The sequence below is a fragment of the Drosophila ficusphila genome, unplaced genomic scaffold (genome assembly GCF_018152265.1).
Source record: "Drosophila ficusphila isolate 14025-0441.05 unplaced genomic scaffold, ASM1815226v1 contig_436, whole genome shotgun sequence".
Lineage (NCBI taxonomy): Eukaryota > Metazoa > Arthropoda > Insecta > Diptera > Drosophilidae > Drosophila > Drosophila ficusphila.
The window spans coordinates 1,470,870-1,498,756 of NW_025064352.1; the positions used below are offsets into that span (position 1 = coordinate 1,470,870).

Sequence of the window (27,887 nt, forward strand, 5' to 3'; positions counted from 1 at the left end):
GGTTACACAATTTTAAACAACATACTTCTCTTGTAATATAAAAAATGATTAAATATATATAATTAATATCTTAAAATATAAAAATGTTTAATTTTTGAATGATTGAATACAAGTAACAAACATATTGATTGTTGCCTCTTCATTATTTCTTGTTCCGAAGTACCAAACAATTTTTTTTCCAGTGCAATGCGCAATGGGTCTCATTTGCTTTGTCACTGGGGAGATTTGTTTGCTGCCCCACTCGCATTTGCAACTTGTGGCATTGTTGTGGTCGCATTGAGCTCGACTTGAGTTTGATTTTATTGCTTGTTCTGCTGCCGTTTTCGGGCTCGTTTCGTTAATTTGTCGCTCTCTGCGGCGGGGAGCCTTTTTGCCTGATTAATTTTTATATGCACTTGGGACTCTGTCCCCCAGGCTGACATTGATTCTAATGAGGATTTTGATGAGGCTGTAGGAGCCAACAGGTTTGTTTCGAAGAAGATCGCTTGACTGATTCGAATTACGCATCGTTTGAATGGCGATACTGGATCATTGTCTCTGAAAATGGAGAAGATCGGATATCAAACGTGATGTATAATGATGAGCAACAAGATACTTAAAAGATCTACAACTGGATAAATTAACGGTCATCATTACTATTAACATTAATTTAAGTTTTGTTTCTATATTTGCATATAACAAAATTCTAATTTTAGGATAACTATTAATCTATGCAACTCTGCCAAAAATCTTCTTCCTCATTACAGAATCAGATCAGAGATCACAATTTAACTATCAAATGATTTGTTAGGCTCGGGTTAATCCTAATTTAGCATAATGTGCAGGTAGGGGTAACCCACTCTATTCGAAACTCCAATTCTCTCGCGCACTCACGCCCTGACACTCGTGACTTTTCTAAGCCAATTTATCATTTTCCGGGAGAGGAGAACCGAAATTGATGCACTTTCTCCGCCATTCAGCTGTAAAGTTAGTTCTGTACGTCTGATTTCCTGCACCACAAAAAATATGCAAGCATCAGGGATTGGTTCTTAAAAAGAAAATCAGAACGATTTCAAACTAAATATAACATTAATCTCACTAAAATATTTTTTAGAATTTTTTATTTTGTTATTTACATAGATAATTCTTATTTATTGTAATTATACTTTACAAACGATACTTTTCTAAATTTTTAATAACTGGATAAATTAACGGTCATCATTACTATTAACATTAATTTAAGTTTTGTTTCTATATTTGCATATAACAAAATTCTAATTTTAGGATAACTATTAATCTATGCAACTCTGCCAAAAATCTTCTTCCTCATTACAGAATCAGATCAGAGATCACAATTTAACTATCAAATGATTTGTTAGGCTCGGGTTAATCCTAATTTAGCATAATGTGCCGATGGAATACCAAGTTGCCGTTCTTTTCACATACCTGGCAGCAAGTTCATGTCCCCCATGACCTCGTCCAAAGGCATAGATATGGCCATGCAAATTTCACCTGCACCGAAGATTGGGTTTTGGGTTTTCCGCGGGGTATTGCATATTTTGTCATATGCAGAATGGCTATTAAATATGTGCATGACATGGTATGGTAATTTCAACAATAGATGGATGTCGTTTAAGAGTTATGGACATTTTCAATACCCAGCAGACAGCCGAGTTGTCAATGATCAAGGAGAAGTTCATTGTGCCCGTTTGAATAGCAAGCGTTTTGAATGGAAGCATTTTAAATGCATTTGCTTGAAAAACGCCTCGAAAATGTTCTGAATACGAAAATAAGGGTACAACATTGTTTAAAGTAAACGTTTGGTGGGGCGTATGTTTTCTTTAAACAAATTAAAATAAGTTTTGAAATAAATATTTAGGGAAATCATAGAATAATCTAAAACCACATAATTTACATGCATAATAATTAACCTAATTTTTAGAGAAACACCATAGATTCCTTTGAAAATTCTGATAGTAGGGTAAGGATTTAGTCTTTAGAGTTTTAGTTTTCAAAGTATTGTTACGTTCGGCATTCATAACAACAAAAAGGCATTCGCAAAACCAAAACGGAAAAATGCAATTGCATTTTTTTGCATTTCATTCGGAAAAAAGATCAATAAAAATCAAATAATACGAGAAAACTTGCTGCGACTGGGGATCAATCACATTTATGCTAATTAAACTTACATAATATCGTTGCGGTTCGGCTACATGGACAGTATACCTTGACAAATTCAATTCAAATTTTGTTTTGACAAATTTCGTGTGTGCAGAGCGAAAAATGCAAAATGCTTAGATAAGCCGACTGACTGGCTAGAGATATCGATGCCGATATAGATAGATATAACGCTTAGGAAATGTAGCAACTTTATTATGCAGCCAAGATGTTGGGCAAAAATGTGGAGGGGTTGGCTCCGATTGTGGAGAGGGTGGTGCACCCCACTCCACTCCACTCCACTCCATTGTAGCACAATGAACGGCTGTTTTGTGGTTCTTGCACTTTCGCTTTATTAATATGCACACCACCTACATTTGTGTTGCTCGCTTTTCTCGATCCGATCGATTTCTCCGCTGCAGTTCACTGGCCAGCAGCTATGGTGGGATCGCCATATCGTATCGGAACGGAACGGATCGGCTCGGATCGGATAGGATCGAAATCCGTTAATGCCGTGCATGCTGCATAAAGCAGAAGGGAAATTGTTACGGGAAGACGATCTGCGTTCGTTCACAGATCACCGTTCCGCGATCCGATCGATGCGGATGCTGGCGACCATTGTTCTACTGCTGAATTGCAAATCAGGCCCATAGTTCTCACTGCTGCAATTTGACGTTTGTTGGGGCAGGCAACCGATCTTCCCGAGATGTTTTTCCGTTTTCCACACTGCAAGAAACAATAATTAAGTGAAGAGCGATGGAAAGAAACCAAGAAACCTGAATATCCTTGGTGAAAAATTAGGGTAATGAATTTGATTTAAAGATGTAAACAGTAGAACTAATAATATTGCAAATAATACTCCAAATAAATTAAACCGAATAACTAATTTTATAAGTTAAAATTTGTATAAGTATTGGGTGATTGGGATTTCAATATTTTAATATTAAGGCAGCAGAATTTTATTGCTGACTTTTCTTACTTACATCTTTAACCCTTCTGACTCTACGTAATTTTCTATTTTGCTCGCTGTGCATGTGGAAGCTCCAGTTCAGTCAACCCGCCTGGTCAACGACTCCTCAGCCGCTGGACACACGTGGGTGTGGAGCGTGGTGTCGTTGCCGTGGCCTTGTCGCTTCCCCCCATCCAGGTTGAATGTCCCGTTGTGTCTTTGAACTCCCTGCCAGGGCTATGGCTATATCCATGGGTCTGGCTATGGCATAATGCCCATCGAAGTCGCCAGACAGTCAGACGTCTCGATGAATGAGACAACGAACCCTCCTCGTTGGCCGCTGGCAGCAGCCGCCGAAAAAAAAAAAACGTTGAGAGATAAATCAATAAATAAGCAAATACCAGCCAAAATCGAAATATACCTGACGCGATCTTCGCATGCAAATCGGCGGGAATGGCAGAGTGGAGTTCTCCCTCGACGGCCACTAATTAAAATTACAAATTCGCCCTCGCCCAGCATTGGGCAAAAAGGAAGACGCCTCTTCGCTGGCTCCGGCAATTAGCATCGCTGGGCTAGGTTCTTTGCCGGATTGATATATGCATAAAGACGGCTACGTGACTTGAATGAAAGCGCTCCCCCGATGACAAAATCCTTGATCGCAGCGTTCATTGATCTCCGATCTTGCATCGCCAGAGGCTGTTGCCAAGTCGAACTTCCAAACTTGCAGTCACCACAAAAACTGGGGATTCTAGTGATATTTCAAAACATAAAACACTGTTATCCAAATGGGGCTAGAAAAAGGTAGAGAAATTATCATTTAATAAAACTAAATGTAAATATTTTCAAAAAGATTTAAATTTGTTTTTATGAGTTAAAAGTTGCTACGAAATCTTTTTAATTTGAGCCCAAAGAATCTGCATCCTCTAGCAGTTTCCTAGTCGAATTTTTTTTGCAACTTTAAAACCCATCTTCCCACAGTGCATTCGTGCTGATAAATAAATTCTGGCATTAACCTGCCATATATTTTCATTATGTGCGACACAGAAAGTCGTGTTTTATTTCAACACAAGTGGATTTTAATAATAAAATGTGTCTAATTTGGTACCCACTCGCTTCGGACAAGAAGAAGAGAAGGAGAAACCTGATTGCATTGCCTTTTTGTACGTATATATATTTATTTTTATTCCGCCAACCCACCAGTGGACCAATGGACCAATGGACCAGTGGATGGGATGTGGCTGCCTTGGTGCACTTTCCTCGGCGGCTTCCTTCCCGCCATTATGTGGTACGTGCGAGGCGTCAATGCTTCATCTCCCCTGTCATCTTAAGTTGATTGCAAGTTACGACCGTGTTGACACCCTACCTGACTCGCTCCTCCGCTCGGTTAACGGTAATTGCAGTTGCGCATTCGTGCGCCGGGGTTATATGGCTCGCGATTATACTACGCGCACTGCGACCACATCGGGATCCGGGGTTAATTCCCGGCCTACTCCTGACCATGTGCGGGCGGCTTATTAATCAGAGCGTTCGTTGCACAATGCTCCTGCCACGAGTCTCTCTGGCATGATTCATGCTTAATTGGCTTCAGATAGTCACACTGCAAAAATAGAGTACATAATGAATTATTAAATCTTTAAAAAACATCTTTCTTTCTTTGGTAGTAGCAATAACTAGTTTAAAACAATGCTATTTTTAATCTATTCAAACCAAATGTAATTAACCTGAACTAAGTTAATATTTTAGGTTGGTAAACTTTTCTAAGTGCCTTCAACCCGAAAGCGAATCCAAACCCGAAACCAATCCAGCTGTAAGCCGTGCAAATCTCACCCAAGTTGTCAATTTCACAGACAACACATTTCAATCAAACTTCGCCGTGCCATAAATAAGCCGCCAAGTGGACAGATCCAAAAACCTGGTTCCACTCCAATCTTTTAAGTCTCCCTCGCTTAAATTACACATTGTACTTGTGGTTGCTGTATATAAACTGGCTTGTTGTTGTTGTTGTTGTTGCCGAGCACGCCTAACGTTCACATTTTTCCACATGAAATTATGAAGTTTCCATGGCAATTAATACGCATGCGCAGAGTTGCGAGCTCTGGCGAGGGTTCCAAGTCAAGTCAGCCAAATCCCAAGCTGCCATTCCAGGCGGGTGTTGTCGTCCGTCTCCAGCTGGCTCGCATGTCAATTTGATGGCAATTAACTTGGGCTCCGGCTTTTGTTTTAATAATAAATTTAATGAGCTGCCAAAAATGGTTGCAAATTTACGTGGCAATTAGCGGGCTAAATGACGGCGACACTTGGCCAACAGATCGTGTCTGGGCGGAAAGCTGCGACTCCGACTCCAAATGTGTACAACTGTCCGTCTGCCGCTGCTCCATTTTGCTAATGAGCGCTGCGATTTTTCTCGTATCTTTTGGGGCTTGGCTAAGAGGTGGTGCTCACTGCTCACTGCTCAGTGGTTTTGTGTGGTGCGAAGGCATTTTGGAGGGTGTGGTTGCATAGATTTTCGGCGGTGGGTCAGTTGCTGGCTGCAAGGTGACAATGTTGCTGGTGGCCTAATGGTGGTAATCGTCCGTTTGGTTCGCGATCTGTGGGTTCATTTTCAAGATAGAGCTGCTGAAATGAAATTATATTTACACATGTACTTTTAGTAACAAAATGCTCGAAATAAAGGTGTACATTAAACCAATTATCAGTTTTTTTTTTGGATTAGGATCTATTGTTGAACTAACAAAAATGTTAGTTATATACTTACAACGGTTAATCTTCTCTTACCCAACTGAATAAAACGCTTACCTCATTAAAAAAAAAAGTGTTATTCGGTGTAAAATGGTATTACAATTTGTTTGTATAAAATTTGTGAGATCGACGATACATATTAAAAGGCCACCGAGGGAATAATAGGTATTCCTCTACACGGAAGACATCTGCGGATGGTAGCCATGCATCTTGTACAGTTCCTCCTTGGACAGTGTCCTGTCAATCTGCTCGGGATCCAGTTGAAAGTGACGCGGCTGGATCTTCCACTGGCACATGTTGAAGTAGTTGTACTCGCCGGACTCCTGGTAGCCCTTATACGAGTAGTTAGGATTGTCCGCCTGACGGATGATCCAGTAGAGCATGAACTTGTGATACCGCCAGCCCCGTTCCGCCAATTCCGCTGCTGCGAGCATCTGCAGCAGATCTCCCGTGAAGGTGTAAAATAGGTAAAACAGCAGCTCCACCTGCATCTGATCAGTCCTCGGTTGTGGAAGACCCAATCTTCCAGCCAGGCGGAAGCTTAATGGCACATTGTAGTTGTAGTTGGAGCCGGGAAAGGAGACCCTGCAGGATCCTCCGTACTGGACATTATCGCCAAAAAGGTTCGGCATCAGCCGGGGATTTCGCTGGACCGATCCCAGTTTACTAGCCAGTCCCAGCATTCCAAAGCTTCCTTCAACAGCGGAACGTGGCGATTCCGAATTCATTTTCCACATCCGGTCGTACAACGGAGTTCCCAGCTCAAAGTTGACGCCTCCCAGTGGCATTCCTGTGCCATTGGTCTTCATGCGGGCAAAGATTTTGGTGTTCTCGAAACCCGGAGGAGGATAAACACTCTCTTGGTTATGCCTCTTGCGGCTTGCAATGAGAGCCCTCTGTCGGACACCCTCCTGCAGGAATTGCTTGCCAAAAATCAGGCTCACATCGAAGCCCGAGGAATTGACAAGGTAACTATTAAATTGCGGAAAGGAATCCATGGCCTTTTCTTGACCCTGGACATTCGCCAGAAAGTCATCGCTGCTGTCGGAACCGACCTTCGTGTCGCTGGACATGACTTCATCCCTGTACTTGGCCAACTCAGCCCGTTCTTCCTCGCTCAAAGCAGATTTCCAGTCGACGGGAACCGTTGAATTCGGATCCAATGGCAAGTTTGCGGTGCGCGGCAGAGCCGGAAAATCTTCCGGGAAAATACTGAACTCCGGTGAAACAGACCGAGGCAATGGAGGTGTTGGCAGAATCCTCTCCGTTGGTCGGTTCTTCACCACATCCACGTACAAAACGGGATATCCATTGGTGGTCGGCGGCGGCGAAGATCTCGGCGAGGATAATGGCGAATATGGAGGGGGCGGGCTAGACGACTTGTCCTTCTCGCGCTGCTCATCCACAATATTAGTAATGCTACGCTTCATCGTGTACTAGAGATTTAAATTCAATTGTTCTGCAATTTCAACACAGAAGTTCGAGTTACATAAGTCGCACGTGACATAAAAAGAAAGTTGCTTGCAGTTCTGCTCGCCAAAATGGCAGAAAACACTTTCCAACACTTCTTGTTAAAATCCTTCGATAAATAAATCGATAACCAGAGAAAGGCAGCTCATCAAGTCACGAATTCTGTTACAAACTTTAAGTTGTTAGAATTTCGGTTTTAATTGATGTGATTGGGTTATATTACCCTTGTAGCAATGCGAGCTTGTAATTTAATCAAGTTTGAAAAACATTTGCTAGCTAAACAACATTATAAAACATTTTGTAATGCCTAAACCAATGTTAAAGTTGTAAAGACTTAAAGTTAACACAAAAGAAATAAGATTCAAGCTCTTAAAGTTTGCTGAAATTTACAGCTGTTATAAATGATTGTCTAACATTGAGTGGGTGCCACGGAAATTGCAATAAAGCAATTTAAAGCCAGAGTCATAAATTCAAGTAAATTCACCTGCAGCTGGCCAAGAAAAACAGCGCAAAAACTGCTTAAAAAATAGGAAAGTAAGACGCACAAAAAGGCTCATCTATAAAAAAAAATATGAAAAACTGGTTGGGGAGTATAACCCATTAACTTAAAATGACACTCGACTAACATAAATCTCGTTCTTTGGCCAGGCAAATGTCTCTGGGAATTGACAAAAGGAAAGGCCGCTAAAAAAAAGAAGGAGAAGGAGGAGCAAAGAAGACGAGGAGGAGCAGGAAGATCAGGCTAATAGCCCAAGTGCTCCTGCCCACAAAAAGCTAAGAAGTATATGGTCATTTGCCTGCCGCAAATCAACGAACTTGTCCAGCGGCCACAAAAGTCACAACACTCGCGGAATCAGGTGCATGGCTCCCACTGCTCCTTTCCAGTGCTCCGCAAATTAAGCACAAATAATATAAAAATACAATAACGTGGAATCGCAGCCGCTGGCCAAGAAAAATGATATACATAAGCACGGTCAAGTTGCAGGATCAGCACACGAAAAACGAAAGAGTTTGGAGAGGTTACAGAACCGAAGTTCGTAATACCTTAGCATAACATAGCATTTAAAGAACAAAAATTAGTTATACACGTATAATTAATATCCATTTTGAACTAGTTTGCATCTGTAAAGATATCTTAAAATCCAGTAAGTTATTTATCTCATTGTTTTACCATTTCCAACTAATAATATAATATTCCTGTTACAGAAGTTGTTTAAAATACCCCTTAAAAGGGTATTTCAAAGCACTCAGATCCCAGGACTGCAACTAACGAAGCCAAGCGAAGCCATCACGAACTGCGGGCAGAAGCTGCTCCGGCCACATAAACTCCAATAAATCATACTCATGTTGCCAGGGACAGCGACAAAAGCTGCCTGCTCGGCTCCACGATGCGCAGACCACTAGCCCCGATCACCTGGCAGTTGGCCAAGACCCCAGATGGGTCAGGCCAATTGCGAAGCCATTAAATCGCCAGGGCCAGGGCCAATGCAAGTTGAGTAGTCTCTAGGCTTTAGCGTTGAACGCCGAGAGGTGTCAACTGGAGGTGATCTTAAATTGGATTTTGGCTTTCATTTGATTGCGGAATACTCATTTTATATATTTTATTATATAACGTAGTTATTCCTTGGGTCTTCCTAGGCCATTAAAAGTGTATATGTATGTATATTTTGTTATGTTTTAAGAGTTCAACAACTAGACTTATTACTCGAATCCCCACAGTTTATTTGCAGTTGGGTTTGGGACCTGTTGGCCGACATCAAGGCGTGCATTATGGAAATTAGCATCGGGCTAAGTGACGCCCCATTTGTAGGCACAAATGACCCGACTGCAAGTTCCAATGGGTGCGTGCCGCCATTCCGCCTAATGACCAGCGGGAGCAGCACTTGTGGCCGACATCTAAGACATCACTAAGCACCGAAAGAAGCTCGGGGTGGAGCAGTCGTCCCACAGCCAGGTGAGTTTTACGAGCTCATTGGAACTGCTTCTTTCGCACGGGAAGGGCCGAAACATGTGTGCATATTCCTCAACTCAGTGGGCTTAGTGGCAGGCGGGCCATTAGCCAAAGCGTTCAGCATAATGGCCATATGTTTATGAGGTTCTTGGCAGTCTTTAAAAATTATTCACAATAGGCGTAGATCACTCTTAAGACTAAGCTCGTCTTTGTGGGCGTTCGTTTAGTCAAGTTTTTATACCCTTGCAGAGGTTATTAAAATTTCTGTCAGAAGTTTGCAACGTTGTGAAGGAAACACCTCAGACCCCATAAAGTATATATATTCTTGATTAGCATGACGATCTGAATCAAACTTCAATTTTTATGATACAACCCCTTTTGAAAATTCCAATTTTATCACAAGATAACCATTAAGCTGAATTCTGAGCTGACTATTTATTTATTTACTTAAAGCTCCAGGAAATATAATTATAATACAACTGAAAGTATAAAAACGAATTACCTTGAAATAATAAAATACAACTCACATTTCCTCCTCAGCTCTATTTACTCCAGTAATTAGCTGGGTCTTTCGCTGGCATCCTGGTAGCCAAAGGCAAACAAATTATGAGCCATCGTAAATATTGGCACGCTGTTGGCTTGCCAACAATTGGCATTCGCAATCAGAGCAACTGGCCGGGCGCAGGAGCAACTGCAGCACGCACTCCGATTGCCGGCAAGTGAATGGCAGGCAGCGATGGCCACGACAGGTAGTAGTAGTTACCATTGGGAGCTGGAGACTAAAGTTAGCCAACGTAGGTGGCACACACCGGACACTCGGAATGCCTGGCAGAAATCGAAGGGGGGACACTCACTAACTGGCAAAGTGTCAAACTTGCCAAATTGAAAACGAAGTTACGATGCAATCGCAGATTTGTTTATGCTGCCGTTTTGAACCGAACGCAATTATATATTTATTTGCACTTTTTATTTTCCGCTGTAGTTTAAATTTAATGAAATATTACACGCACGTGTCAGCGATGCGATAAAATTTATTTACGCAGCATTGCGGGTCAAGTGAAAGCACATTTTTCTGCAGGCCTTCGGACCTTCAAATTGAATTTACGCTGGGATTTCGGTCGAGTGGCGAATTAAAAATCGAAACCGAAATCGAAATGTAAACCTGACTTAAAAATGGGCGTAGGGCAGTCGCATTGACACGCGGCCATATTTTAAATGTCAACAGGACAGGGGGAGATCGGATCGGATCGGATCGGTTGGGTTTTGGACGGGATGGGATGGTATGGTCTGGGATCTCGATCCCGATTCCGATTCCGATTCGGCTTCAGCAGCCAAGCAGCCAAGGATGGGGGCAGACCGCCTTGTCCCTGCCCATGCGCATCAGAAATTCAATAAAATACCATTAAATTACAAAATGAAGACAATTCATTTTTCTTGTTTTCCTTATTTTCGATTCCCTTCGATGCGATTGCATTTTGTTTCTTTAAGCAGGAGCATTTACTGTCGCTTTGCGGTTATAAGCAATAAAGTATTAAAATCCTTTTGGCTTATAAACGTTGAAAGCGACATTTATCGTAATATTTTATGAAATCAGTGAATATTCGGTGAACGTTGCAACTTGCATTGCAACTTAGTTGCCCCTCGAAATTGACTTGCTGGGTATTCGGGTTCTATTGTTTCGGCCATAAAATGGATGGAATGATGGATGTTAGCTGCGCTCGATGTTGAATCCGCAATTGAGGCTTAATTTATCTTGATGTACTTGCTGTGCCTCTCAGTGGGTTGACAAGGTCAAAGATTATGGTTTCGATTTGCTGTTGATATATGGGAATTGTTTATGTTCAATGACCTGAATGGGTTTATTATAGAGACATAGGAATTTATGGCGGGGTGTCTTCAGTTTGAAGACTTATAATACAGGTAAAAATTAAACTGTTTTATTATTAGGAATATTATGAATAACATATCTATTCTGTTTATAATTTACAGAGCATCCCGAAGTAATGGCATCGAAATATCCAACCTAGGGATCATAATTCCAGCCATAATCGAGTACCGACGCCGAGGAAAAGGAAAGGAACGGAATCGAGCCAAGAGTAATGGCCAAGGGTTGGCCAGGGCAACGCCCATCACATACTACCGAATCGAATCCGGGGCGATTTTTCTTATTGCCTTCAACTTTGCACTGCCAAAAAAAACGTACCCCGACCCAGAAAAAAAACAGAAGGAAAGAAAACAAGTCTGAAAACGAAAATACTGCGAGGCAGGCGCACTTTCAATTAATCAAGGAAATTAATTAAGGCCCGTGGATGGATGGTGGTGGTGGTGCGATGCGATGGTGCAGTGGTGCAGTGGTGCAGTGGTGCAAAGCTCGGTTCAGTGACCAGCCAGCGGGCAGCACGCTCGCCGATTGCAACATAATTTTCATTTGGCTCAGCATGCGTTTTCATCGTCGCGGTTATCATTTGGACATTTGGACTGGAACACTGGAGTCTGGAGCTGGATTCGGATTCGGATTCGGAGCTCGGATTCAGATTCGAATTGAAGCTTGGGCCGCGGAGCCTGGTCAATTAGCACGCATGTTGCTCGCCAGGCGCTTTCGGGGCGATAATTAAACGCAGGTCGCTGGAGTTCGGTTGCCAATCCGCTGGTGACAATTGGCCACGATTTATGCCCGGCCCGATTGTGCAACATTTACCAAATAAATTTTCGCGCCTAATCGCACTAACCACAAAATGCTGCACGCCGTGCTCGGACGCCTGGGTTAATGGGTAATCGGAGCGGTCCACTAAACCTCGGAATGGTAGTAGCTCAGTATGATCACGATGTCTGCAGCTACATCTGTAAAGAATCAAACGGAGTACAGGAAAGAAAGTAATCGGAAATTAACATTGTTTAAGGGAAACACTCACAGCCAATATTTATGAATGCGTAGGCAACCAACTTGAAGTCAATCTGTTTAAGGGCGGCAATCTGCATGTGACTGATCAATACCAGGATCAGTCCAATGAGACAGGTCACCATGTGCAGGGGCAGCAGATTCGGATTCGCCTGCTCGAATAAAGCAACTATTTAAATATGGTATTTATATAGAAAGGAAATAAATAAATATTATGCTGCTGCAACTAATGTGTTATAAATGTGTAATTCACAATTAATTAATGTTGTTTTTTGGAACTAATAGTTTCTTAATTAATAAAGTTATTATTCTCTTACCCTGTATACTGCAAAAATCAGAATCGTTACGGATATCACATTCCAGACAAGAGCAATAATCCAGATTGTCAAAACATCGCCGCAAAATTTCGGTTTGTTATACAACAGCCATATTGCATCTACTGTATCTACGGTAAGACCTGTATAAGCAATGGTAAGGGCTCCCCTTTTTAAACTAAAAAAGAAGCAGAACTTTTTAAAAAGAGGCATCCTGAAATGGAAAAGAATTTGTTAACGAATTAAACATTTTACTACTTCCCTTACGTTTAACGTCTTACGCTTTCAAGTCTTCTCACTATAATCACATCCAAAACGGCTCAGATCCATTTCTCTTGTAAGGTTTTCAAGTTCCTTACGGTTTTTGACAAGATTTCAAAAGCCTAACCTCCCACTATTTATCAAAAAAAATGTATGAGACACGTTTATGACTCCGAAAGTATTTTTGTGTTTTATGTTTACATGGTTTTGTTTTATGTGTAACAATAAATGACAAATAATCAAAGGCTGGCCTTTTTTTTTTTAAATAAACAAATTACGTTCTATTTAAATATGTATATTTGTTATTATTAAATATTTGTTAATTAAATAACATTATAATACCCAAAAATATATAAGAAATCGCAAATACTTTCGGTAAATATTTGTGTAAAATTTAATAAAACAGCCGAATATTTGTGGATATTTAAAACTTCAATAAAACTTAAACTGAAGTCTCCCCTTCTTTTCCACTCATTTTAACATTTTTGTACCCAGAATAAAGACTATAAATTTGGCTTCCAGTTTGTAGCAAAATTGCCAGTAAAAAAAAGTAAGATGTTGCCAGAAAAACCAAGAGGAAACCAACGCCTTGTGCCCCTCTCCGATGAACTGATGCAGGACATACTGGACCACCCAGATGAGTACCACTTACAACCCCTCGGACAACCTGAGCTGGATTTTGTGGGTGATAGCAGGGAAGCTAGTCGAGCAGCGGCATCCAGTTGCACAAACCTCACTCCCTTGGAGTTAAGACGTCGAACTGGTGGATTTGCCGAGGGTCCCATTGCAGTGGCTCCTAGAAATTCAGTGACATTCCTCTATAGACCCAAACCGAAGTCAACGAATGTGCCAGAAGCCAGAAGTGAAATAAGAATTGTTGAAAAAGAAAAGATTGAAGCTGAGGAAACTACGCCAGTGAGGGATCCCATAATTGAAAGCCTTCTCCAAAGGGTTCGATTATCCTTTGTCGACTCTAATCTTATGATCAAGCAGACGCCCAGCAGAATCCTGGCCAGGCTGCAGGATAGCTTGGACTCCTTGACGGATGACATTTGCTTTCTGCAGACTCTGATACCCCTGCTATTTGAACAGTCTGGCCAACTCAAGTTTCCCGGAGTAGAAACACCTCAATCGACTGTATCGCTGTACTTTAAACGAGTCTCCGCAATAAGATTAACCAGCTCATCCGATGAGGTGTGCAGCTTAGTACAGGATCTACACAGTGGGACTTCGGAAATGGAGCGCAATATTGAAAGGCTATCGAAGATTTGTTTGGGAATGCGGATGAACAGTATGAACGAGCAGAAGATTCCGGGACGAGTTACTCGTAAATCGCCTGTGAAGCTCCGCTTTAAACCGAGCCGTGAATTTGAGTGTTTGCATCCATCTTATGAAGTGGCCAATTCAGAGCAGGATCCACAAAGTGACAGTTCCGAAGAGGAACGCAACATCGAGAAAGAGCTGTACCAAAGAATGCAGATGAACCTGGTCAACATGGTGGCCGTTCCCAAGTCCCAAACTTCGGTGGCTCTCAACAAGCGAAAGGACTTTAACTTCTGTTTGGGAGGATGCCACTGCAGTTGGCGGCATCGGTATACGGATGAGGATTGGAGGCGGGACTACGAGGCGGCTATCTTTCTTCGCAGCTCCGAGAATGTGCGTCGTCAGTGAAAGTGAAAGATCGCTTCATTTGCCTCAAAAAAAAAAAAAAAACGAATCGAGAAATTGTGCCCGTCATGTGGAGAGGGGCGATTGGAGTCTGGAATTTTTTCGGGAAAAGCTTTTAGCTGGGACATCTTGTCTGGAGCTAGGGCTAAAACAAAAGCCGTGTTTTTCCACGGCAGAGTGTTTTTTTGATAGCTATTCAACGAAGTGGTTGCCATGTGTGTGAGCTTTCTTTTGTGACATCTCCCTAAAAGGGTCGCAGTTCTATTCCACGTGGATCTTCGTCAGATTAGTTTTATCAAAGCCAAGTTCCAAAGCAGAAAAAAAAACCACATTTTTATAAAATAATGTTAGATTTGATAAATTTTGGGAATATTTTTAATATTTTGTTTTTATGTGTCCAATGGAGTTTAAATTGAAGGAGAATACCCTGGGAATCCATAGATTTATATATTTTTCTTAGTGTAGACCAAAACTTTTACCCATTTGACAGCAATTTCCCTGACATTGCATGTCGATCAGGCAACAGGCCAAACTCCCGCATCCTTCCCCTGCCAACATTTGCCAATTTCGGCTGGAAAGTAATGATTTTTATTACTGCTGCGGCAGCATTGAAAACTTCCCCATCTGCAGTCACTTCGTCATGTTCGTGGTGCGGCGATAACCGCGGGCTCTTTGCATTTTGGCCAAATATTAGCACACAATTCGATTTTGCATGCCACAACCTCAGCGGAAGGAGGGTTTCTCCGGGGGGGAGGAACCAGTCAATTTCCACGAGTGCAAGTGGCGAGTTTTCCATGACACTCCATGATCTCTCTCCACTGTCCTCCGGCAGCTGTGCGCTTTTCGCTTTCACCTGTTGGCCTGAGTTATGTAAAAATCCACTGTCAAATTAATGGTGATTTATATATGCGGCTTAATGGGCACTTGGCATGGGATGCGGGTACTCCGTTTACGGGGATCATGAGTGTGAATGTGCCGAAGAAAGAGTGGCCTTAAACTCGAACAAAATGCTGTCTATGAATTTTTAAAAGTCATCGATAAAAGAGGTCATTAAAAGTATTCAGTTCATAAAAATACAATTGGTAAGGATAGGTTAAAATTAAATATTTTTCAGGGGAACAAGAATTTTTGAAAAGATTTTAAGCTTTAAATCTGAAAATGTATTAGAGTGTGTCCAACCATTATCCTCACCATCCTGCGCCTGCTCTCAATAATTCCATGTAATGCTATTTCGGAATCGAGCTGAACAACAACCAACAAGTGGTGCCGGTTAATCCGTCGTTTAGTTGGACATCCGCGGAATGTTAAACCCATGCACTTAGCGATAATCCAAGTCGAACAAAATGCTTACAAGTGGTCATGGCTGGGCTGGCAAGGCATGTTGGGGGCAATTACTCGGACCTCGAGTGTCCAGAAGTGACTGATGATGGGACCCAGACATTGTCGCAGGCGTCGCGACAAAATGCCACCGCACTCAAATCCAAGATCCAAGATCGCGAGTGGTGACAATAAAAGTGCAAGGCAATTTGCGAATGCGTCTCTAATTGAGCCCACTGAGGAGACAATTGGTTGATAAACTGCAAAAAGGTTTAAGTGCGGCAAAATGTTAACTTGATTAAAGGTTTTTCGTTTCAATGTTTTGATGGTTTTAACGGATTAAATATGATAGTTATAATATGTAGCTTGATATCTAAAAATCCTTTGACTTCAATTGTAATTCTTTTCGCTGAATAATCCAGAACAATATATAAGAAATTATAATTATAACCGTTTCAAGTCTAATCGATAATTTATATTAGAAAGAAATTTGAACTTAAGTTAGTCTTAGCCAAAAGGGCTTTATCCTAATTATTTTTCAGCTGCCAGATGACAATCGGCTGAGACATTTAAGCTGTAAGTTATTTCTTTAATTTTGCACACATGAGCGGAAAAGCTCGGATAACCCGAGAGACCGGAGAAGGTGGTCCTAGTGCGATTGGAATTTCATTTAGAAAGTTGCACTGGGAAGTCGATGTGGAGGTATGGTTTAATTTGCATTTGCCAACTCTGAGCGACATTTGGCCAAAAGGAGGAGTGTGGCGGGGGGTTTGGATTGGGTCTGGAACTGAAACCGAAGCCCAGACGGGCGACATTCTTCTCCATTCACTTTTCTTGGCCCAAACAAAAACCAGCCGTTTAGCCACAATTGGGTCATTTAATAATGTTGGTTTGGTAATTGTAAGAAGAGCGGGGTAGACTCCTCCGCACCGCTCACGATTTCCTATTCTAATTCTGTCAATCATCCGCTGCAACTGTTTTTTCCCCGAGTCGATCTTGTGGTCTATTTGATCTTGATTTTGATCTTTAACTTGTCTTGACGCACATTTGATTTGGCCACACCCACCCGTCGCGTCTCCCCCCATTTTCTCCGCCTTTTCTTTTCTTTCCAGCGAAATGCTTTCTACTCCGCACTGATTGTCTTTGTCTCGGCTGAAACGCTTGGCTTTAATGGCTTTTGATTGATTATCGCGTGCCATGGGTGCTCCACAGTACTTCGATCTCTGTGGGTGCTCTGCACTCCCTCTCCAACTCCATCGCCATCTCCTCCTCCATCTCCATCTCGAGATCAAACTCCGGATTCAGCTCCAGGTGGTGGTGTCGCTTGGCCCACGATCGAATCTCTTCTTTTGTTGGCTTTCATTTGAAGTCTGCTTAATTAGCCCGATATGTGTGTCTGCCTTGTTGACTCCCTGCACGTGCTGCGATCTCCTCCACCCATATACAAATATAATGTGATGTCAGTTCCTGGTACAAAGACCACTTGGGCAGCCATGAGTGGGCGCATCGAATCGATTGTAGAAGTTCAAAGTTGAAACTTGTTGTACAAGGTGGAGCAGATGGGGTAGCTACGTGATTCATCAGCCATGGCTGCTGGAAGGGAAATTGCTTTCGAGGAAGTGCTTGATTGATGCAAGAATGTTCTTAGCCTCTCTCTTACCCTAAGTAATTATTTTTAAAGTAACAAACCTAATTTGTAAGTTAATAATCTAACAAAAAAAGCATTTATATTATTGAAGGAAGAATTTTAAACTTCAGTTAACAAAAGTCATTTTTGTTTAAATTAATTGAATTGAATTTTACGGAACAAACTTCCCCCTTTAAAAATAACCTTTTCTTCTCCCAAACCAAACAAATCTTATAAATTTAAAAAGAAAATCTGCACAGCAAATGGTTAACGACTAACGATTACTATAAACCGAATTAATTTCCTATTAAAACCATAGATAATCTGGCTGCATTATTACCTTTTCAGGCTCAACTTTCCACTCATTATGAATGTAAACTGACAATATTGGCCCGCAGTTCATCGATGCATCTCAATCGCGGCCATCAAATGCCACTGACTTTCCCGACTTGCCATCTCATCACAATAATGTCCTAGTCGGTAAAATCAAATCACAGCGAATGTGCTGTCAAAATGTTATTCAACCGAAGAGTTCGGGGGCGGTGGAGATATATTTCGGGGTTATCCAACTACCGACTACATATGTCAACACCATGAACTTGAAACCCACTGAAGACCCACTGGGTTTGGACCTGAAGCCAAGGAGCAGGAGCTGGAAGCCAAGTTGCAGCAGTTGCCTCTAAAAGCATTTTGTATTCTAATTAGATTGTCAGCGGCACGACAACAACCTCATTTTGGCTCACAAAATGCCTTTTCACATTTGCATTAGCGCCAACGTGAGGAGAGAAGACAAAAATCTACATAAACTTTGGACAGTTGGTCGGGAGTGCACTGAAAAAAAAGAATTTAATCTGCAATGCAATTAAATGCAAAATGTAGATAAATATTGAATTATACATAAAGCTCTTTTTTGTGGTCAATTTTAATTTAGTACATTTTATATAATAATTCTTTCAGAGTAACTATTTAGACTTTTCTTTTTTGAAATACCTATTTGCCTTGTTAAAATTTAAAAGTATTACTTACAGTTTACAATTTTTTTGGCTTAGTGCTTTGGAGTAGGAGTTTGCGGTTTGAAGTTCATTAACATGCACAGGTTAATTACCGTTGTTGTTGGCCGCTCAAGGAAATGAGCCATTAGAGGAGGGGATTTCAAGAGACTGGAGGCTGGAGCGCCGCGGTAGCCGAAAGCCGGCGATAAAACTGGCTAAAAGCATACATAAAAAGACACATGTTAAGTGTGTGAGTGTGTGTGTGTGTGTGTTTGTTACCTGATTTTGCAACGGGGGAAGGACTGTGACAAATGCTTAAGTTCGAGGAGGAGGACGTGCCTGCGGCCACTGCGCTTTTCTGGCCAACATGCAAAATGTTGCACTGATAAGAGGCACAAAGCCAAGGAGTCATCCCGTTTGCCTCCGGCTGCAGTTTGGCCAACAGCAGCGGTAAATGAGCATCCCGGGCACGATCATTAAAACAAAAGCGGCAGCCGAGAAGCCATCACTGACAAGCCATGACCAAGAGCAATGGCCAACGAAAAAGAAGGGGTGGGCTTCAGGGGGTTTTCGACTTAGAGGTACCTGGTAACCAAAACTCTTAAAGCTAGAAGAAAAATCTATGCAAAAGTAATTTTTAATTGTAAAAATATTACTATATTACCCATCAACAAAAATTGAAATACCAAAAATCTAATGATTCTTATGAACTGAGTTCTTTGATCTTTTACAAATTTATTTTGCACCTTAGTTGGAAGGTTTCAAATATCCAGAAGCTGATGATAGGTATTTTACGATATGTATCTTAAGTTCTCAACACTTTTTAAGTGTTTTAAATACCATATACCTTTTTTTCTCCCTACTAAAGGGTATCCTAAATAAATACAACAGTAAAGCAACAGGCAGCTACCAGGTTTGTGCCTTCTGGTGTTGGATTGCCTTAAACGATCCGCGTGAATAACTAATTTCAATGGAGTCTGTGCCAGTGCCGCTGCCGCTTGCTTCTCAACATTTATCACCCACCATCGGCGCAGGGGCTCCTAGACTTGGAACCAGAAGCTATAGCTTGGCTGCAGGAGCCCTAATCCCACAAGACAATGGGACAGTTCATTTATTTTTTTCGCTCCTCGAGCGCTTTTTGTCCGCCTGCCCGCACAGACAATAAAAAGTTAGTGCCGGACTGCGTAGGACATGCTAAAAACGCATCCAGCCAGGGGATCGGTCTTAATGAGTTCAATGGGACTGGGCAAAAAGAAGGAGCTGCCCGCGAAGTGTGGTCAAGATAAGTTTCCTGAAAACACAGATTTAGGTGAGGAACAAGTGGCCAGGGTTTTTATGTAAAAGCGCGACAATATACAGAATTTGTAAGAGCTGGTTGTTAATCAGATTCTGATGGTAAGATTAATGAAGTTTTTCAAGGGCTAATTTGGTTTTTTTAGAAATAGAAACAAAGGTGCGGTATGTTTCAAGTATTTTAATAAATATTTATTTTTAATTTCGAATTTAACACTCTATTCTTGCTTAAATGTATTCAATGTTACATGTAATAAAAAAATCAATACAAACCAATAAGTACTCCGAATTCATTAACTGTTTTTAGTACATTATTAATTCTTGGTGTATTTTGTATTTTACAGATCCAAAGAAGTAGGTCTGGTGAAGTATATAGTGCTCTTTTTGTCCGCCGTGAGGGCCACCAAAATGTTTTCCACCTCACACTCCGAATTATAGAGGTAAGCCTCGGTAAACTTAGTGTTTGCATGACCATGCAGAGTATACTGATGAGGAGCCTGATTGACGGTGACAAGTTCAAAGGCTTCGCTGCATCTATCCTTATCCCGATAGTTCTCATTGTAGTAACCGAAGGGTATAAGGTTGGTCAGCTCTTTATGAGGTGTGGTGATTTCTCCAATTAGATGACGGGTCACCTGGTCACTGGTTACACTATCCAGATTCTCCTGGGGCTCAGAAATATAACCCCTGAACTTAGAACCCTCGATCTGCACATCCAGGAAGTATATGGCATTGCTGATCAGCGGAAAAGTACCATTGAAGCACTTGTAGCCGATGCCCTCGCCTCCAAAGGTGCTGCACTCGAAATTATCACCTGGAACCGCACCCGAGGCATCCCAAACGGAAAACAGAACCGTGTACTTGGAGCTCTTTTCGTAGTTCTGCAGTCCAATATATCCACTCGATTCCGAGGTGTAGAACTGGAGGAAGTTATAGACGCCATCGTTGCGAGGATTCGGGCTGGTCATCCACTGGAAAATACTGCGAACTCCAATGAATCCATGGTCCTGATACTGAATTATGGTCCTGGCGTTTCCCAAAACATCGTTGAATCGAGGAGAGTCGGCACCCAACTGCTCCTGGCGGAGAGTACTCATGAACTTGGACATGTTCTCCTCCGCCTCCTGACGAGTTGGATGTTGAGCGAAAACTTCAGTCAGGCAGAAGGCCAAAACCACTAGGAAAACTAGCGAAAACTTCGTAAATGCGACCATTGTAAACTTTGATTGAATTGTGACTATTGGACGGTGGATCAGTTTACTTTATATATGGGAAGCCACAATTGTTTACTTTTAGAATCATAGCTAGTAATTCCTATTACGCCAGCCTCTTCGACCGATAAGAACCCACTTACTTAACTAAACTTTTAGAAAAAGCTTATCATTAAAGATAAGAAACTAATAAAGTCAGCAGAGAGTCAATATAATAGTTATAAATGCGCCACTTAAAGGCATTACAACTCACACTCGAATTGTTATTGACCCACAAACTGCTGGACTGAAAAAATTCCACTCGGATCAAGGTCCGTAACCCGAAGTCAAGAGCAAAGCCGCAGAGTTCAAGTCATAACTCAGCGATCCACTGCGTTCACATCCACATCCCGATCGCCAGGCCGATCCTCATTCTCATCCTCGGCATCAGTAGTCAGAGAACGTAGCACTAAATCAAGCCCACATGGAGTTCAGGCCATGCGACCAGCATCAGTAGTTCCCTCGCTTTTTTGACAGTTTTGCGCACAGTAGCAGTTGCAGTTGCAGTGTTGCAGTTGCAGAGTTGCAGTTGAAGTGGAAGTGCCAGTCCCTAGACCAAAGAACAGTAGCAGAGTGCAACTGCACTGGGAAAACAAAACGTAAGGTAAGGGTAATCAATAAAAAATTTAAGCTATTTTATTTTAACAACATCGGTAAGCACACCTGTATGTGTATTTTGTGAGAACAAAAATTATTTATGAGTAAAAGAAAATGTTTTATAGCATTAAAATAGTAAAACGTTAACTTTTAAAGTATCGCGTTGAATTTTCAAATATTTCTTTAACAATTATTTAACTCCAAATAAAGATATACTATATTAAACAAGTTTGAAGATTCACAAATCAATGAATCTTAAACCAAAATAATTATAATGAATTAAGTCGCAAAACGTACCACTCATGCATTTAACCCATTTATTTATCTTTTTTTAAGCAAGTTAATCCTATTATAAGGCTTTTAAAAAATGTTAAGCCAAAATGGTGAGGTTTTGGGTTCCTAAGCTCTTTGTTTTTTTGGCGCAGCGCAGCAAGTATAGTCGTAGTCTTCCGCCGCCGTCATCATCATGTTGACTGTGGCATGATAAACGCAAGCTGGGCCTAAAAAAGGCGCAGGCCGAACATGTGTTGCCTGTCGAAGATTCAGGCGGAACGCGACCCACAGCTTTTGGCCTGGTCTACGAGAGCCTGAATGGCAGCACTTTTTTTGTTTTGTTTTTTTTTTTTTTGTTTTGTTTTGTTTTCGTTGGCTTCCCTGGAACTGGCACAACCTTTCGGTGGCTCACATAAATTTTAAATATTCGCTAGAGATGCGCCGGCGAACGGCTGCGGCTTCCTTATTTGGCAACGGCCAATGCAGTTTTTAACCATTTTTATTGACCCGAGGGAGGCGAGCGAACAGGCGGTGGCTCATTAGTGGATTTGGGGGCGCATCGGGGCGTATGAGTAATGCCCCGCAATTTGCACGCCTTGAAAGGATTAATTCGTTAACAATTTTTCGCCGCTGTAATATGCAAGACAAAACCAATAAATCTATTAATTAAGCCGACATTTGTTTAGCATCTGTTGCGATTTCCTTTTTACTCGGCACAATTTGATAAATATGCCCAGTTCAAGTCGAGAGTCTGGTCTCGGTTTCCGAGTGGATTTGCTGAAATTTAAGACAGTGGGTGGTCCGGATTGGAAACGGTTTTTTGGCTGAATGAATCAACTGTCGGTGCAGTGGTGCGATTTCATTATGAAGCTATGTGGTTGTCTCTAGCAACTACTATAATAAAATATTTTTTTAAAAGTATTAAAAATTTAGATACATTTTTGATTAATCGTATACAATTATAAACAAATTCTCTCGTTCAATGTATGCAATTCGGTAAATAGATAAGTATTTGTTAACATTTTTTTTTTCAAAGAGCTCCTTAAGTTCTTAAAGACCTATTAATTTCTTAAGACACCACATAACTTTTATTTCTTTGCTACATTTTTATTAGAATTATTATTCTCTAGTAGATATTACCACTGTGCTAGGCACAATAAACCAATTGCCGACAAGTAACAAGCAACTTCTGTGGCCGCTTGGTGTGTATAAATTTGCCAAATTAAAAAGCGACAGCGACGGCGGGCCCAAGAAGGTTTATTTTTCTGTTTTTTTTTTTTTTTTGCAGTTGCTCAGGGGGCAGCTGGGTGGTGGTTTTGAGATCGAGAGTTGTGAGCCGAGAGCCACCCACCGCCGCCTCCAGATGACGCAACAGGGAGCCCGTCGCAGGCGTCTATAAATAAACCGACCGCCAGAGTAAATCAAAACAAGGCACGAACATGTGGCGCTTGCAGTTTTCCAGCCAGGATCAAGTGGGCCGACTGGGATTGGGATCGGGGATCTGTGATCTGGGGTCTCGGGTGTGGTCGCCACTGTGATATGTGCCCAGAATCCGATCGGATCGGATTGGGTCGGATTTGGTGGATTTGTCATCCCCATCTGGGCACATAAATTCGTTACGCATTTTCTTGGCCAGCCAAGGCAGCCAGCCAGCCAGAAAGCCAGCCGCACAGACAATGCGGCCATAATGTTTCCCGATCCGGCTTTTGATCTGGCCCGTTGTCAACATCTTATTCCCGTCCTGACATGATTGATTTTTCATGTTCCCGGCAAAGTGGAAGCCTCTCTGGGGTCAGTTGGGGACTTTCTAAAAAAATATTTTACTCAAGTAACCGCACACTCATCGTCATTGAAATGTGCACTGTAAAAATGTACAATTTAAAACTACTAAAAGCTCTTCTTTTGCAAAATTGTACAAAAAAAAAAACAAAGCTAGACTAAAGTATCATATACTGTCAATCAATTAAGATCTTGTCAATTAATTTCAGTTATTAAATACGTCAAATTCTTTTCAAAGTTTAAACATTTTCCATTGACATTCGTTGCATTTTGCTGTGTACGAAAAATGCCAAACATTTTTAGTGAAAACTGATGCCAACAGAGGTAGAAACTTAGACGGCCTGCCCAGCTTTTTGATAAAGGATTTGAGCCATATTTGGTAATAAAATCCATATCCATTCACACCTCCCACACCGGGGCAGTAACCATTACATCAACATCAAATTCTGGTGGCAGCAAAAGAGCCTTAAAACGTTTGTAATTGAAATTTATTGGGCCGCAAGTGTTGCACAAATTATTTTGTTTGATATGGCCGAGGGATTGATCCGAGATTGGAGATCCAAGAGTGTTTTGCCGCCGGGGCCCAAGAATCGTCGCTTAGTGGAGCAATCAATCGACTATATATGGCCGGGAACTGGGGAAAACACTTAGCCAAGACGATTTCATTTGGCTTTATGGCCGACCAAAATCGGCCATGTGAGAAAATGGTGCGGAAAAGCGGAAAACTGAGGCAGCTGAGGAAGAATTGGGCTGGGAAAAAGTTATTAATATGGGTCGATTGCCCCGGGGCACCCAGCTTCAGTTTCTTCTAGCCGCGGAGTTGGCTTCCAATTTTGGTAGCTTGATTTGTCACGATGCTTTTTTTCTGGTTTCCTTGCGGTTTGCCTCTTTTTTTTTTCGTTTTTTTGTGGCAACCGGGAGAAGACAAACAAATTGGTCTGTAGTTGAAAATTGACAAGAATTTCGTGACTTTGTCACCTCTTTTTTCCCTTTTTTTTGCGAGTCTTTTTTTCAGCAACCGTCGAGGAGATCTTACAACGCCCTCGAAGGCAGCAGGAGCTTTCTTTCCTTGTGGCCTCCGCTCGTTAAGTGGCAGGCAGCGCGTGCGCATTAAAGTCGCTCCACCGGCCTCAAGTTGCACTCCCCCTTGGACCCCCGGAAACCCCCCTTCGAACGGAGCCAGCGCCCCCGCCCCTGGAAATCACTTCATCATCGGACATCGGGCCATTCTAAAGTCAAAGCTGCGACTGAAAAACTTTTGTCAGATTTATTTCTCGGTTTCCTTGGTGTTTTTTTTTTTTTTGTTTAACTTGCTGCTGCTGGTAGTATTGCTTTTTCGGCCAAGTTGTATAGTCTACACTATTTCTTACTCTTAAGTGACCAAGGGTCCATGATAATATTGGTACAAACAAATATAACAAATGTTTAGCTATTTCCCATCATATTTTCAAAATTTTGTATAAGTATACAATACTTTTTTTACAGAACCAAATGGATTTAAAATACATATACAATTTTGTTAGCACTTTTCGACCTCTATTAGAAGTCGTAAAATTTCGAATTAAAATTAAAGTTCTCTCTCCCAAAATTTAGTAATTTTTCCGGAAAGAGCATGAAAAGTTCTCCCAAGCAATGCAATAAGTTAACTTGCTTCATTTGGTTTATTGTGATTTTTATTTCTTATCCCTTTCTTCGGTTCGTTTGTTTTTTATGTGCTGGCACTACCTGTAACCTTTTGCACTTGGTACCCTTTTTTCAATTTAATGAATTTTTTCCGTCGTTTTCTTTTTCTGCACCCGGTGACAGCTACAAGAGGCCAGTGAATTCGGGCGGGCAGGAGATACTTTGGGGACAACTGCAGATGCATGTCGCCTTCGGAGCCTCGGGTTTCCTTTATTTCTTTTTTTTTTGGGTGTTATCAATCGAGCATCGAGGGGGGATTGTGGAAGGGGTAGGGGTTCCATGACCAGGTCCCAAAATTCAACAACTCCGGCAACGCCCTGAATACTCGCATCCATCCGGAATATGCATTTGTTCTGTCCTTCAACGGCGGCCCATTCAATTGTTGTGTTTATGGTCAAGTTTATAACATTTTGGCAAGACTGCCAAATTGAGAAGAAGAGAACCAAATGCAAAGTTCGTGTCTGCTTGCCCAGTGACACCACCTTCAACAATGCGAATATAGAGGACAATTTTTCAGCTACTTTTGGCACTTGAAAAAACTTTTTATTTATAAATAACAATTAGATAAAACTTTGTTAATGATCTCTTCTGTTTCCAACAATATAAATGTTTCTTAATAATATTTATAATTATAGTTTAAATTGCTTAAATAAATATTATATTTATCCACGGTTTTAAAAGCAAACCCTTCAGGTACTTTGAGGGATGCTAAAATTGTAATTCTTCAATTAATACATGTACAGCAGTATTTTATTTTATTTTTTTGCAGTGTGTCTGCTTTTCTTTTATCCAAGTAGGCCAAAACCGCACCGCTTTCCACCCACCACGGGCGATATGAGTTGACATTAGGGAGAACATGGCCAAGAGGAGCAACAACTGGCGACTCGCATCCCATGGACCCATCGACATCGTCGCCATCGCCCTAGACTGACCTCGTTGTACCTGGTTGCTTATTGTGGTTGTTGGCTTGTTGCACTTTTTTTTGTTTTCTGCCGGCCAATTTGCTGCAATTGCATTTCCCAGTTGGAAACTACAACGCCAACTCCGACTCCAAGTGTGCCACTTTGCCCGCCGAGAGATCATGTCGAGGCCAAAGGCAAAGTGGGTGAAAACCCAGTAAAATGGCAAAAATAAGTCAATATTTGTGTTCGAAAATATGATCGAATTGGGTCACGTGATGCAATCTAGTGGGTTGCTACGTGGTTCGACTAATGGTTTTGGCCAGGTGGGTCATACGTGATGCGGCGTCTTTGGGAGAAACTATTTTCGCTGGTCATTTGGGGCGTTTTCTTATATTTATTAAGAAATCTACTGGGACATTATAGCTTTTGTTTTTTGCAATAAAAAGTTTTATTTTTCGTATGCTTGTTAATTTGTTTGCCAAACAAATCAATACAATCTATAAAAATATCTTCTAAAATCACTTTCATCTGGATTTAATGTAAAACAAACTGATCCTTTTATATTTCCCAAAATAAATATTAATCCATTTAAGTATACATTTTTTTAGTCGCAGTTCAAGTCTCACTAACCCGAGTTCATTTAAAATTCTTGAAAAATTGTGCCAGCCATTAACATCTTTTGCAGATTTCATATCTCGCACGCGTCTCCCTGCTCCACCTGGCCCAATATTATTTTCTTGCCACTCCGCCTTTGAGCAAACAACGATCAATAAGGCAGCGGCCACGCCCCACTTTACGGATCGCATACGTATATGAATATGTGTCTGCCACAAATTTGCCCCTGCCAATAATTCAATTAGGGAGCAAGAGGGGCCAGCAGGCTGGCCATTCGAGCATTCGGGCATTCGGGCAGCGAAACATTTATTTCACAATTGGCTGACATTAATCAATGGGGCATGATCTCTCGGGGAGGTGGAGTTAAGTGCCACAACAAGTACCTAGTACCTCCTGAGCTGAGCTGAGGAGCTAAGGAGCTCCTCCGGGTGGCTGCAATTAAAACTAGATTAATAATTCGCCTCCTTCTTCGGTTCGCCGGTGCAGCTCAGGTGTAGACAACGTTGTCGATGTCGTTGTCATCCTCACTTTCCTAGACTTCCATGGGCTTTTCAAGAAGAAGGCTCGCCGGCTCGGATTACCCACACGGGTAATGTGGGGGACGGGACTAGCCCACTTTAATTGCACATTTCATACTTGTTAATTTTTCAATTTTCCTGCCCACCGACTGCGACGTTGAGCGGTTGACCACTTGCCAAATGTCGAATGCTGCTCGCTGGATGCTGAATGTTGAATGTTCAATGCTGAATGCTGGATGCCGAATGCGAATGTTGAATGTTGAATGTTGAATGTCCGGTGCCGAATGCTGGATGCTGAACGTTCGTTTGTCATCGAGCCGGGGAGACTCAGTGCACAGTGCTCAGTGCTCAAGACTCAAGACTGGAGACCCGATGGACTCCTTGGACCACACAGACGCCGCTTCAACTGGGCAAAAGTGCACCAAAGAAAAATTCCCAAGGGAACTTATGTAAGTAAAGTAAGTAAGTAAGTAAAATCACTTAATATATTATTTTAAATATTTTAAATATTTTAAAAACTATAATTAATTATAAATACATATTATAATTATACTTAACAGATCAAAATATATTCCTTCACCTCATTAGTAGTAAAATCTATTTTTGGCTTAGTAATATTCTTAGTATAAAAAAAATGTTAATACGGACTGCAAC

General features: G+C 41.5%; 4 protein-coding genes across 5 annotated transcripts; 1 reads left to right on the forward strand and 3 right to left on the reverse strand.

Moving 5' to 3' along the window:
• Nucleotides 1-5,931: 5,931 nt before the first annotated feature.
• LOC108098431 lies at nt 5,932-7,316 on the reverse strand. Its single transcript, XM_017201321.2, has one exon. The coding sequence runs from the start codon at nt 7,252-7,254 to the stop codon at nt 5,998-6,000; it is 1,257 nt and encodes a 418-aa protein (XP_017056810.1). The 5' UTR covers nt 7,255-7,316; the 3' UTR covers nt 5,932-5,997.
• Nucleotides 7,317-11,491: 4,175 nt separating this feature from the next.
• On the reverse strand, nt 11,492-12,908 carry LOC108098432. 2 transcript variants are annotated; one of them, XM_017201322.2, is made up of 4 exons: nt 12,740-12,908; nt 12,462-12,672; nt 12,158-12,296; nt 11,492-12,086 (listed from the first exon to the last, which is right to left on the reverse strand). In XM_017201322.2, the coding sequence occupies exons 2-4, from the start codon at nt 12,669-12,671 to the stop codon at nt 12,034-12,036; spliced, it is 402 nt and encodes a 133-aa protein (XP_017056811.1). In that variant the 5' UTR covers nt 12,672; nt 12,740-12,908; the 3' UTR covers nt 11,492-12,033. The 2 variants fall into 2 exon arrangements, with proteins under 2 accessions (XP_017056811.1, XP_017056812.1); XM_017201323.2 differs by having other exon boundaries at nt 12,726-12,908.
• A 301-nt stretch (nt 12,909-13,209) lies between these two features.
• On the forward strand, nt 13,210-14,783 carry LOC108098453. The gene has a single exon (XM_017201356.2). It carries the CDS (start codon nt 13,275-13,277, stop codon nt 14,388-14,390), a length of 1,116 nt encoding a protein of 371 aa, XP_017056845.1. The 5' UTR covers nt 13,210-13,274; the 3' UTR covers nt 14,391-14,783.
• A 4,999-nt stretch (nt 14,784-19,782) lies between these two features.
• Nucleotides 19,783-20,834, reverse strand: LOC108098427. The gene has a single exon (XM_017201318.2). The coding sequence runs from the start codon at nt 20,828-20,830 to the stop codon at nt 19,955-19,957; it is 876 nt and encodes a 291-aa protein (XP_017056807.1). The 5' UTR covers nt 20,831-20,834; the 3' UTR covers nt 19,783-19,954.
• Nucleotides 20,835-27,887: the final 7,053 nt, after the last annotated feature.

Bases quoted from the DNA above. Each gene is read 5' to 3' on its own strand.
- LOC108098431 (XM_017201321.2), bottom strand. From the start codon at position 7,254: ATGAAGCGTAGCATTACTAATATTGTGGATGAGCAGCGCGAGAAGGAC.
- LOC108098432 (XM_017201322.2), bottom strand. From the start codon at position 12,671: ATGCCTCTTTTTAAAAAGTTCTGCTTCTTTTTTAGTTTAAAAAGGGGA. The intron at 12,297-12,461 runs GTAAGAGAATAA...TTATTCGAGCAG, and splicing joins TGATTTTTGCAGTATACAGG to GCGAATCCGAATCTGCTGCC. The intron at 12,087-12,157 runs GTGAGTGTTTCC...GATTCTTTACAG, and splicing joins CGCATTCATAAATATTGGCT to ATGTAGCTGCAGACATCGTG.
- LOC108098453 (XM_017201356.2), top strand. From the start codon at position 13,275: ATGTTGCCAGAAAAACCAAGAGGAAACCAACGCCTTGTGCCCCTCTCC.
- LOC108098427 (XM_017201318.2), bottom strand. From the start codon at position 20,830: ATGGTCGCATTTACGAAGTTTTCGCTAGTTTTCCTAGTGGTTTTGGCC.